Genomic DNA, 13,029 nt, shown 5'->3' with positions numbered 1-13,029 from the left:
TGTTGGATGCTTGGGTGGCTTTCATATGTTGGCTATTGTAAATAATGCTGCAATAAACATAGGGATGCATGTATCTTTTCAAATTAATGTTTTTGTTTTCTTTGGGTAAATACCTGGTAGTGGAATTACTGGATCATATGGTAATCCTATTTTTAATTTTTTGAGGAACCTACATAATGTTTTCTCCAGTGGCTGCACCAGTTTGCATTCCTAGCAACAGTTCACAAGAGTTCCTTTTTCTCCACATCCTCACTAACACTTGTTGTTTCTGGTCTTTTTGATACTGGCTATTCTGACAGGTATACGGTGATATCTTGTGATGGTTTTGATTTACATTTCCCTGATGCTTAGTGAGGCTGAATTGCTTTTCATGTGTTTGTTGGCCATGTATATGTCTTTGGTAAAATGTCCATTCATGTCTTCTGCCTCTTTTTAATTAGATTGTTTTTGTGTTGAGTTGTATAAGTTCTTTATATATTTTGGATATCAATTCCTTTTTGGACATATCATTTGCAGATATCTTTCCCCATTCAGTAGGTTGCCTGGTCATTTTGTTGATGGTTTCCTTCGCTGCACAAAAGCTTGTGTGTGTGTGTGTGTGTGTGTGTGTGTGTGTGTGTGTGTGTGTGTACATACTCTTAGTAGTTTATTTTCGCTTTTGGTTCCCTTGCCTTAGACATATAAAAAAAAATTTTTTTTTAGAAAAATATTTCTACTGTCAGTGTCAAAGAAATTACTGCCTGTGTTTTCTTCTCAGAGTTTTATGGTTTCAGGTTTCACATTTAGGTCTTTATCCATTTTGAGCTTATTTCTGGTATGTTGTAAGAAAGTGGTCCAGTTTCTTTCTTTTGCATGTAGCTGTCCAGTTTTCCCAACACCATTTATTAAAGAACCTATCTTTTCCCCATTGTATATTCTTGCCTCCTTTCTTGTAGATTAATTGACCGTATAAGTGTGGGTTTATTTCTGGGGTCTCTGTTCTGTTTCATTGGTCTATGTGTTTATTTTTGTGCCAGTACCATACTGCTTGGATTACTCTAGCTTTGTAGTGTATCTTGAAATCTGGGATTGTAATACCTCCAGCCTTGTTCTTCTTTCTCAAGATTGCTTTGGCTATTTGGGGTCTTTTGTGCGTCCATATAAATTTTGGTAGTATTCTAGTTCTGTGGAAAATGCTGTTGGTATTTTGATAGGGATTGCATTAAATCTGTATATTGCTTTGGGCAGTATAGACATTTTAACAGTATTTGGTTCTTCTAATCCGTGAGCATGGAATATCTTTCCATTTGTGTCATCTGCAGTTTCTTTCATCAATGTTCTATAGTTTTCAGAATACAGGTTTTTGTTTTTTTTTTATCTCCTTGGTTATTTATTCCTAGGTATCTTAGTTTTTGGTGCAATGATAAATGGGATTGCTTTCTTGTTAAGTGGCCTTTTTAATGAAATTAATTGGTAGCCAAATGAGGAAGTATAGCAAAGATAGAGTTTGTGTTTTGAGAATTCTAGATTGCATACAAAGTGCCAAACCAAGAAAGAGGACACAGGCAATTAGACATCATTGTAGTTCTGAGGTACATGATTGTGGGTTTATATAATACAGCCCTGTTGGAAAGGGAATTGGAGCTTCATTGACTTTGCAGACTAGAAGAGATCAAAGTTGGCTGTGTCACTCCTTTAAGAACACCTTTTAGCATTGTGAATGAAGTTCTTCCAGATGTTCACCTGTGATAATGTGGGCATGGCTCTGGCTAGAGAAAACCAGTGGTTTCATCAGCAAAATGGACCTCTTGTCTTCTTGCCTGTGGAAAGGAGGGGCCTCCTAGCACGGTATGCAGACTGCTGTATGGGTGCCGTCAACCTAGTGGCCTGCAACCAGAAAGGCAAGAATGTGAGTGGTGTTGCTACTTGGGCATTAAATGAGATCATGTGCGTACGACACTGAGGGCAAAAGGGTGAGTTCCTGTGAAAATGAATCAGGTACATAAAAGCCTTAATTGCGCGCACTCTCTCTCTTTCTCTCTCTCTCTCTCCCTCTCTCTCCCTCTCGTCTTTTCTTCAGCATTGTGACTGCAGGTAGGATACTGATCTTCACTGACCTTTTCCTATAGAGTAGCCATCTAAATTTTAGCAGCTGGTAGGTAATATACTGTCCTTTCCATTCAGTCTGTTCTCCAAATCTGTGTGCAAGACTTGAGGATGCTACAAAGAACCTGGAGTCTTGATGTGGGGAATTCTTTGACCTCAAAAAGTGAAATTTATACCTTTGAGACAGTCACTCAACAACACACTTGAAAACTGTATATTGCAATTATAAAGAAAAGGGCAAGCCTCAGGTTTACACAACATGTGATGGGACCTCTTGTAGCAGCTGTTGGTCACAGTCATACACATATGTCAGAACACTAGTAATAGCATCTTTAAATGCAGAAGGAAGTGGTATAGCACTGTAGCCAACCAGCTGGGCCTGTAATTCTTATTTTATTAAATATTTAAATACCGTAGAAGACCATCTCATGGTATCTTGAATTATTTTCTCTCCTTTTAAGGTAAGTTGATTTATTTATAGGTAAAAACTATAGTTCAGTTAAAAACACTTCTCTTTAGTCACAAAAAGGGAAGGAAAGACTACTGTATTTTGACTCGAGCTTCTTTATAAAGTAAAATGTCCTCTGATATATTTGTTGTTTATAAGATGTGTATTTTATTTAAACATAATCACTGCTTACTTAGTTGGGATCATAATTTATGTCAGGCAGCTACAAAATACAGATTTATGTTATTAAGTTATAGGCACAGAATTTATTCCACTGATGGAATGATCTTTCTTGTTATTATAATAGATTAGAAAACTGCTGGTGCTTTGGCAGGATTAGGCTAAGGTATAATCTTACTTTTATGAAACTGTCATGAAAGTACTGTTTAAGGAGAAAATTTTAATAAGATTTACATCAAAATGCTTATTATAGACAATAAAGGAACTATTGGGCTAAAACTAGCAAAAAATTTTTTTCTTTCATAGGTAATTAATAAAATGTCTCCAACATCCCTAAAGATCACACTAAGGCAACTCATGGAGGGGTCTTCAAAGACCTTGCAAGAAGTATTAATTATGGAATATCGGCTGAGTCAAGCTTGTATGGTAAGAATTTTTGAAAAATAGTTATTTTCTATTTATGAAAGTAATAGATGTTCATTGTAGAGCATGTAAAATACAGAAAGCTATAAACAAGAAACTTAAAACTATCTGTAAATATACTCTGTGGAAACACAACAGGCCAGTTAACTTAAGATGTGTGGAACTTTTCTTCCAAATTGTTCTTAAGCCTTTATGAAATAGCAATTACATTTGCATGTACTATAAGAAAGCGTCTAATCTCAGGTGGAATTCAAAGTAGAAATTAACCATTTTTCAGGCATGGTCTCTGACCTTGGGATAAGAGGCATAAACTCTCTATAGCTGAGTTCCCTCATTGGTAAAACAAGGAATATATATATGTATGTGTGTGTGTGTGTGTGTGTGTGTACAGAATATGTATATATACACCCATATATACATATATATAATGTATGAATGGAAGTTACTAGTCTGTTACATGTTTTAGTTAATAGATTAGCACTGAAAGTTCCATTATAAATACACTTAAAGTAGAAAATAATCACCTATAAAATTAATTTTATGAAACATTTCAGAGTCCTATAGATTTCCTCTTGTAGACGATAAACTCTTTGAAAGCAGAATCACTGCTTTTGTGTTATGGGTAGAAGGCCTTTAGGTTAATAAATTTATGGCCTAAAGAAAATACTCTGTTTAATAACCAGGAAGCAGATATCCCAAATGGACTTTCATGTCTTGCAGTAGTTAAGGGGAGTGCCTGGGGAGCTCAGTTGGTTGAGCGTCCGATTCTTGATTTTGACTCGGGTTATGATCTCACCGTTAGTGGGATTGAGCTCTGTGTTGGGTTCTGCTCTGGCAGCACAGAGCCTGCTTGGGATTCTCTCCCTCCTGTCACTCTTTCCCTCCTCTGCTCGTGCATTCTCTCTCAAAATAAATAAATAAACAACAACAAAAAAATAGTTAAGGTGTTCAAGCAGTTCATCCGATTATAAATAAAATTCGGTTAGTCCCTTTAATCTTAAAGTCTCTCCTAGTAGGATGAAAGTGGCAGCTGAGGTCTGTTGTTTGTTAAGAAAGGTACTATGCCAGGCACTTCACATACATCCTGTCCGTTAAATTTTACACTATTTCGGGGCGCCTGGGTGGCTCAGTCAGTTGAGCGTCCGACTTCAGCTCAGGTCACGATCTCGCGGTCCGTGAGTTCGGGCCCCGCGTCCGGCTCTGGGCTGTTGGCTCAGAGCCTGGAGCCTGCTTCCGATTCTGTGTCTCCCTCTCTCTCTGCCCCTCCCCTGTTCATGCTCTGTCTCTCTCTGTCTCAAAAATAAATAAACATTAAAAAAATTAAAAAAAAAATTTTTACACTATTTCTAGAATGGTAGGTATTATTCTTGTCTCCACTTTACAGATGAGGAAGCTGGCAGAGAGAAGTAACCTGCCTAAGGTGGTATAGCTATTAAGTGGCAGACACATGGTGTGTGAAACCAGGTGGTTTCCCTCGGGGGCCCTGTACTCTCCACTACTACCCCAGTATACCTCACACAGTCCATGCTTCTCACTGTACATTTACTGCACTGCCTGGATTGATTGATTCCTTCCTTCCTTCAGCAAATCCATTAGCTGTGTTGTTGCCGGGTTCTGTGCTAAGTGTTATGTTGTAGAAAGAGTGACCCAGTCCTTGTTCTCATGAAATTTAGAGTCTACTGAGACTATGAAGAACAAGTAAACAAAATATGTAAAATAGTTACAAATTGTGGCACGTGCTCCAAAGGAAACATACAGGTTGATGATGGGAGAGAATGAGGCAGGGACAGGAGCAGGTGGGAAAGACGAAGGGAAATAAGTTGTCAGAAAAGACGTCTTTGAGATGCATGCTCATCTGTGACCTGAAGGGTGAGAAAGGAGTATGTCGAGAAGTCCCTTGGGTTTCAGCAGTGGATGATTTGGTTCTGTTTGCTTTAAGAAAGTAATTATTGCTGCTGAATGGAGATGGGGTTAGAAGGATTCAAGAGGGGATGTAGAGACCAGATTTGAGTTTTTGCAGTAATCCAGCTGTGAAGTTGCAGTGGCTTCGGCAAGGGTGGCGGCAACGGAGAGAAGTGAATGATTTTGGGAATAATGTGGGAGAGGATTGATAGGCCTTGATGATGGATGTGAGAGAAGGAAAGAATGCATTTAGGAATTGGAGCTCGGAGCTGTGGGTTAGAGATTTAAGTCTGAAGCTTTGGAGATTTATTTACTTAATAAGAATGCTTACCATGTGCTAGACATTGTTAGAGGCACCAAGAATGCACAGGTCCACAAAACAGACAAAAATGCCTGCTCTTATGGAACTTACTTTACAGTGGGGGAGATAGATCATAAACAGATAAAATTATAAAATATATAGTATATGATTATAAGTACTAAGGAGAAGTAGTAAAGTGGGAAGGAGGGTATGGCATAAGGAGGAAGTGAGGGAGAGTTTGAATTTACAGATAGGATGACCGGAGAAGACCTGACTGAAAAGATGTTCTCTGAGTAAAAACCTGAAGGAAGTGAAGGAATGAGCTGTGTAAGTATCTGGGGAAGAGCATCCAGGCAGAGGCAGTACAAAGCCATGAGGCACGGGTGTGCCTGCCTGTTCTAGGAGCTGCAGGAAGCCTTGATGGGTGGCATGGGCAGAGAAGGAGCGTCAAGTGAGTGAGAGAGATGATGTGAGAGCTAACAGGGTAGAGAAGGACTGGGCAGAGCATATGTAGCTTCCTCAAAGGCCTTTATAAAACTCTGGCTTTTGTTCTGAATAACATGGGAAGGTACTGGATGTTTTTGAGTAGAGGAGTGACATGATCTTGTATCTTAACAGAATTGATAACTCAGGTGCTCATGTGTTGGGTATAGAATGGGTAAGAGCATATAGAAGGAAAATGAGAGAGCCCGGATCTGAGCCCCAAGAAATTTTGAATAGGGTGGAAGAGAAAAAGGACAGAGGTGGAAGAACCAGGAGAGTCATGAAAGCAAGAGATCAATGTTTCAAGGAGGAGGAAGCACTGTGAAAGTGTCCAGTAGGGGAGGATAAAGTCATACTCAGCATATGGCAACACTGAAGTTACAGGTGGTTTTGGCGTCGTTTAGAGTGTGGGGGCAAAAGTTATAGTATGGTGAGTTGGAGAGGAAATGAATAAATGGGATGTGGAGAAGTGACGGCTATATGTACACAACTCTTTCTTCTTAAAACAGAAGTAGGGTAGAAGGACTGTGGAATCAAGTGAGGTTCCTTGTTATTTTATAAGGTGGAAGATACTACAACATGTTTCTAATTGATTGGGAATGATCCAATAGAGAAAAAAGATTATGTTGATGATACCAATAGCATTTACTGGATACTTAACTGTGTGTCAGACACTGTGCTGGGATGTGGAGGAAGATAATCCTGTGATGGATGTATTGATGTTGCCATTTCATGTAAGGAAGCTTGGCATTAATGAAATTAGTAGCTAAAGGTCACATAGCTACCAACCATGTAGTGGAGCCAGGAGGTGAGCCCAGACATTTGAATTGTAGTCAGTCACTGAGTTATGCTGCCGACACTGATGATGCCAGGAGAAGAGCTAGAGATATGCTAGGATTAGAGGTTGAGAAGGTAGAAGGCAGTTAGAATTATCATCCTGGGAAGCGGGGAAGAGAACATGGATTGTTAGGCAGTTTTCCATGCCTGTTTGAGGTTTGTGGTCATGAACTTTAATTTTTTTAATTTTTTAAAAATACAATTTATTGTCAAATTGGCTAACATTCAGTGTGTAAAGTGTGCTCTTGGTTTTGGGGTAGATTCCCATGGTTCATCGCTTACATACAATACCCAGTGCTCATCCCAACAGGTGCCCTCTTCAATGCCCATCACCCATTTTCCCCTCTCCCACCCCACCCCCCGCATCAACCCTCAGTTTGTTCTCTGTATTTAAGAATCTCTTAAGGTTTGCCTCCCTCCCTCTCTGTTTGTAACCATTTTTTCACCTTCCCTTCCCCCATGGTCTTGTTAAGTTTCTCAAGATCTAAATATGAGTGAAAACATATGATATCTGTCTTTCTCTGACTGACTTATTTCACTCAGCATAATACCTTCCAGTTCCATCCATGTTGCTGCAAATGGCATGATTTCATTCTTTCTCATTGCCAAGTAGTATTCTGTTGTGTGTATAAACCATAATTTCTTTATCCATTCATCAGTTGATGGACATTTAGGCTCTTTCCATAATTTGGCTATTGTTGAAAGTGCTGCTATAAACATTGGGGTACATGTGCCCCTATATATCCTTTGGATAAATTCCTAGTAGTGCTATTGCTGGGTTGTAGGATAGTTCTATTTTTAATTTTTTGAGGAACCTCCACACTGTTTTCCAGAGTGGCTGCACCAGTTTGCATTCCCCACCAACAGTGCAAGAGGGTTCCCGTTTCTCCACATCCTCACCAGCATCTGTCGTTTCCTGAATTGTTAATTTTAGCCACTCTGTATGGTCATGAATTTTAAATGAAACCAGTCACAGTTGTATGATTTTTCTGCAGCAAGATTTAGCTGCTCAAAAGAAGGCAGAGGTAAATGGTAGGGGCAGCTGGTGCTGGGATTTTGCCAGGAAAGACTAGAGGGAGGAAAAAGGCTTGCGGGAGTTGAGGGCATTTTTGAGGCAAGGTGACCACATTAATGGACTGGGGAGACTGGGCTGGATGAAGAGCAAGGTGAGTGGTGGGAAAGTTGTAGTATCGGTGGTGTTCAGTGAGGTCAGAGATTTCCAAGTGAAGATACTCGAGCAGATAAGAATTGGAGGTGGTGATCCGAGAGTGGGTCATAAAGGCAGTCCAGTCTCTAAATGTATATTTCAGGCTATGGCCATGGGGGTAGGAGGCTACAGTGGGTGGAGGGGAGAGATCATCACTGCGAATAAGGATGTCTGGAAATTCACCATTTAATCTCATTTTCTTTCAGGGAGGCCATGACTTTCATGAAGGTGTTAGGGCAGGTAAGTGATGGTTGTCTTCTTCCTGGCTATTATGGAAATAGGATTTGCGAGCCTATACTGTTAATCAAAGATGATAGTTGTTTTATTAGTGAAAATTATACCTTCATAAAGATTGCAAAGTTGTTGCTATTTTATTATTACCAACTGACATATAAGGGAAGATCTGTCTTTAAAACCAATATTGTTTGAAAAATTCACATAACCTTGTGTCACCGCTCCCTAATTTCTAAGAGGTGACCCTGCTTCTACAGTCACACAGACTGCCTCTGCTAAGTGCAGCTGAGTTTGAACACTCATTCTGTTGCTGAAACCTTTGAAAGGTGCATTTATTCCCTTGCAAGAAGCCCTCAAGTCCCCTGCCCCTCTTCTTTCTAGTACTGGCCTGGCAAAATCCCAGCAGCATTGAATCTCTACCATTACCTCTTTGCCTATACCTGACAAGTTCAAAATTGGCATTGAGAAAAACCATATGACATAATTGGTAACATGTGCTAGTGTTCTTATTAATTTCTGGTTTATCTTTATCATCTCCAAAGTCAGCATATTTAGAAAAAGCAAGTGAAATGGTTGATTTTTTTTGTTTTTGGCAAATTTGCAACAATTTTTTATGTATAAGCTCATATCCCTGTAAATAATAGCTGTTTTTTATGTTGTATAAAATGAGTTCTTAACCTTTGCATGTGTTTTGCACATCTAATTTTTTAATGTTTTTATTGATCACTTTAATATAGTACAGACTCTGTATTTATCTAAATAAAAGATTATGTTCTCTGAGCTGTAAGCTTTGATAAATACTGGTCACCATTGTAGAATTATCTTAATTTATGGCATGATAAAATATCAGAAATAAGCAGGGGTTTAGGGGCGCCTGGGTGACTCAGTCAGTTGGGCGGCTGACTTTGGCTCAGGTCATGATCTCGTGGTCCGTGAGTTCAAGCCCCGCATTGGGCTCTGTGCTGACAGCTCAGAGCCTGGAGCCTGCTTCAGATTCTGTGTCTCCCTCTCTCTCTGCCCCTCCCCCATTCATGCTCTGTCTCTTTCTGTCTTTCAAAAATGAATAAATGTTAAAAAAAAAATTAAAAAAAAATAAGCAGGGGTTTAAATTCTCTTAGAAGACACAGGGAATTGAGTCAGAGGAGATGGCTATATGTTTTATAGAAACCAGGTAAAATAAGCACTTTTCCCACTAATTCCCTGCAAATTCTTGCATGTGGATCAGAGCCTAGACAACTATTGGTTATTAGAAGGACATGTGTGCTATTTGGGTTTTATTGCTAAAATACTCATTATATGTTATAGCAGCCCTTCTTAAACTTAAAAAACGAAGGTTTTTTTTTCATATTTACTGTCTATTATCTTAAGGAAACAGAGTTAAAACTAAGCAGCATCAACATTCTGATTCATAAGGCAAGAGCTTATCAAGCTACTTTCTAATGAAGAGAAAGTATACTGCCCCATCTTTAGCATAAGCTCCTTATTTTGAAAGCAGTATCTATTCTGGGTAAAACTGTTTGGTGTTCTTGCATAATAACAAAATGTTTGCTACAGTTTGCTAATGATAAAATATGTTAGCAAATTAGATAAAATAAACTAGCAAATTAGGGGAGTGGTTGTTAAAAATTCTTACTCTTAACATCTAGAATAAACTTCTTCCTGGTTATAGAAGAAAATAAAAATAGGTTATTTCAGCAGAGCTAGTTACCAAATGGGATTTGAGTGGGTGCCTCACGAGACTTGAAAAACCCTGAGCTGTCTACATGGCAAGAACTTGTTATATCTATGCTAAGTAAAAAATTATGTCAGTTTGAAATAAAAGAACATACAGATTTGACTAATATTCTCTTTCATTTTGCCCTTCAGACTGTCAAGGAGGTAGATAGCATGATAGCATTGGCCAGAGGGCTTAAAAAGGAAGAGATTCTTGAAGAAATGTTCCAGAATTATTTTTACTTATGCTGTCTGGGGAATGTAAAACTGTCAAATTGGCAGGGATCATAACATCAGTGTTCCGTGTTACCACTGATCTGATACTAGCTAGAATCATGTAGCTAGGCAGCCAAGCCTTAAAAACCTCTAGGGGGCGCCTGGGTGGCGCAGTCGGTTAAGCGTCCGACTTCAGCCAGGTCACGATCTCACGGTCCGTGAGTTCGAGCCCCGCGTCGGGCTCTGGGCTGATGGCTCAGAGCCTGGAGCCTGTTTCCGATTCTGTGTTTCCCTCTCTCTCTGCCCCTCCCCCGTTCATGCTCTCTCTCTGTCCCAAAAATAAATAAACGTTGAAAAAAAAAATAAAAAAAAAAACCCTCTAGTATCCACATTTAATAATGCAGAAAGCCCCTTTACTTCCTGTTTCTTGGTTTCCAGATTGCTTCTTTATTTAACTTTTTAATACTAAATTTGGTTTTTTAAGTTCAGAATTTTTATGTTTAAATATTTTTATCATTCACAAGAATTATTTACATTTTAAATACGGTTGAAATTCCCTCCCATAACCATACCTAGTCCCTTTCTCTTTAAAAAAAATTTTTGAGATAATTGTAGATTAACATGCAGTTTTAAGAAATAATATAGAGAGATCCTATGTGCCCTCCAAGTTTTCCCAAACAGTAACATTTGTATAACTATAGTATACAGTCACAACCAGGAAGTGGACACTCGCCTACCTTTTTAAAGGAGAGGTTTGCCGATTGCCTCATACTTATGATCCTGTGGGGATGCTATGTGGCTACACTAAATGATGACTACACCGAAATAAGAGAAGTCGAGTTTCTTATGATAACCTGAAGGTGGTCTGGTATTTTAATGCAGAGCTGTGTGAACCAGAGGATTCAGCAAAACAGTATCCTCGTTTAATTATGCATAAAGTCATCCCCTTCTAAGTAATTTTCCTTTCAACTCAATGTGGAGGAGGTTAGAAGGCAGATCTGGGCCCTCCACCCTCCCCTGCCTTCCCTTTAAACTACACCAACCCTGGTTTTAGCTGTTTTATAACAGGAAGATTTCATTTACAGTTTTGTTTGAAGAAGGAAAAAGAGTTCCAAGTCTTAAACCACATTAGTTCATAGGCTATATTCAAGTTCCGGGCATCAGACTTAGCAGGTTGGGAGATAACCACATGGGTCATCATCCATCCAAATTCTGTTGGGGCTTAGTTTAAAAAGAAAAATGGAACACATACAAAGATTTAAACTTTGCAGAAAAAGTGCTATAGAAAATATGCCTTGTGTAAGGTAGTTTCTGTCAGTTCTGTAATTAAAATCTGGTAATACCTGAAAGAAATGTACTAACATTTCTTATGTCTTCACTTGACAGTTTTAATAGATAAAGACCAGAGCCCAAAATGGAAACCGGCTAATCTAAAAGAAGTTACTGAAGAAGATTTGAATAGTTACTTTAAATCTCTGGCAAGTAACGATTTGAAATTATAAGGTGACTGGATTTTTAAGGGATTATTTTGGAGCAGATGTTGGCAAACTATGGCACATCGGCCAGATCTGGCCTGCTGGCTGTTATTTATTTTTCCACCAGCTAAGAATGGTTTCTGCATTTTTAAATGGTTAGAGGAAGAAAGCAAATACTAATATTACATGATGTGTGAAAATTACATGAAATTCAAGTATCAGTGTCCACAAATGAAGCTTTATTGGAACGTAACTATACTCATCTCTTTACATGTTGTCTATGTGGTGCTTTGAGTAGTTGCAACAGAGATTGTCAGGCTAGCAAAGCCTAAAATATTTACTGTGTGATCCTTTGCAGAAAATGTTTGCCAACCCCTGCTTTATAGATGGGAAAATTTGAAATTCTTTAGAGATTGTGGAGTTGAAATCTCTAATTGAAATGGGAACCTTATGTTTTGGCTTTGGGTAGTAGTTTGTACATTGATTAAATAAACCTATATATAGATGATTAAGAAATGGCCCTGAAATTTTTTTGTCTATTGTGTTAATGCTTCATAGAATTTTCTGCATGAATAAATCTATTTTAAAATAATTATGTTACTGTAGAAGTGTTCCTTTTATAATATTAGAAATTTCAGGGAAAGCAAAAAGGTTTTTATTTGGTTATCTCTCTAGTATTATTAATTCATCTTTGGTCTTCCCTAAAATTAACCAGAATCCTTCCTCTAGTGAAAGTGAAAGCATTATTTCTCATTGTTTTTTTTTTAGGATTTGTTAAACTGACAGAATGAGAAATTAGGAAGTGTGGGAAATTATTTGCCATCATGTAGTTTAAATCAGGAGGAAAAAAAAGTCGAAAGCAGGAGTTTTGTTCAAAATATAAATACCTTCAATAATTGGTACTGTTGACAAAATAAGTTTTTCTTAAGGTACACAAGAAACTGCAGGGTGTTCCAGACTTGGCACATTAAAGTCTAGAGAAGAATGACCTTTAAAGGCCAGTTTATCATTTATAACTTGTTGCAGTTTTTCCTTCATCCAAAACCCCTCAGAAATGAAGAAAATTTCAGATTTCAATAACAAAGGTGGAAGAACTGAGAAAGACATCAAAACTTATATCCTGCACTCCTCTTTTAGATGAGGAAATTGCAGTCTAGAAGGAGTTGCTTTAAATTTTCTATTTTTAATATTTAACATGAAGCATTCCGCCCCCCAAAAAGTGAGGAACAGATTTAGACTAAAGACAGCATGATAATGGACATGTTTACATTTATATTCTTAAAGCTCTTAAATTGGACCTGAATGATCCAAGAAATTATTTGTATTTTTATTCACTTTGTATTCATTAGACATGCATAAAATGTTAAGTTCTTTATGTCAAAAAATTTGACAGTATACAATGTTGAAAGGCATTTGCTTTAATAAGAACTCATAGCTAGTTAATTGCAACTAGACTTTTATTGTACAGTTAGAAAAAAATGTTTTCTCAAAAATATTTGGAAAAAATATACCATTTCATAGCTAA

At 38.0% G+C, this 13,029-nt stretch overlaps 1 protein-coding gene across 7 annotated transcripts in view; it reads left to right on the top strand.

Annotated features, from left to right (window-relative positions):
* HIBCH (3-hydroxyisobutyryl-CoA hydrolase) overlaps positions 1-12,096 on the top strand; it is a 117,970-nt gene extending 105,874 nt beyond the window's left edge. For all 7 annotated transcript variants that reach the window (XM_045034136.1, XM_045034138.1, XM_019838373.3 and 4 more), the window contains 3 exons: positions 3,020-3,139; positions 8,073-8,106; positions 11,416-12,096. In XM_045034136.1, coding sequence (XP_044890071.1) covers positions 3,020-3,139; positions 8,073-8,106; positions 11,416-11,531 — 270 coding nt within the window. In that variant the 3' untranslated portion in view covers positions 11,532-12,096. The remainder of the gene's footprint in view (positions 1-3,019; positions 3,140-8,072; positions 8,107-11,415) is intronic.
* The last annotated feature ends 933 nt before the right edge of the window (positions 12,097-13,029 follow it).

This window comes from Felis catus, chromosome C1 (genome assembly GCF_018350175.1).
Source record: "Felis catus isolate Fca126 chromosome C1, F.catus_Fca126_mat1.0, whole genome shotgun sequence".
Taxonomy (NCBI): Eukaryota; Metazoa; Chordata; class Mammalia; order Carnivora; family Felidae; genus Felis; species Felis catus.
Note: the sequence above shows the minus strand (reverse complement) of the source record. Positions and strands in the feature narration are given on the sequence as shown.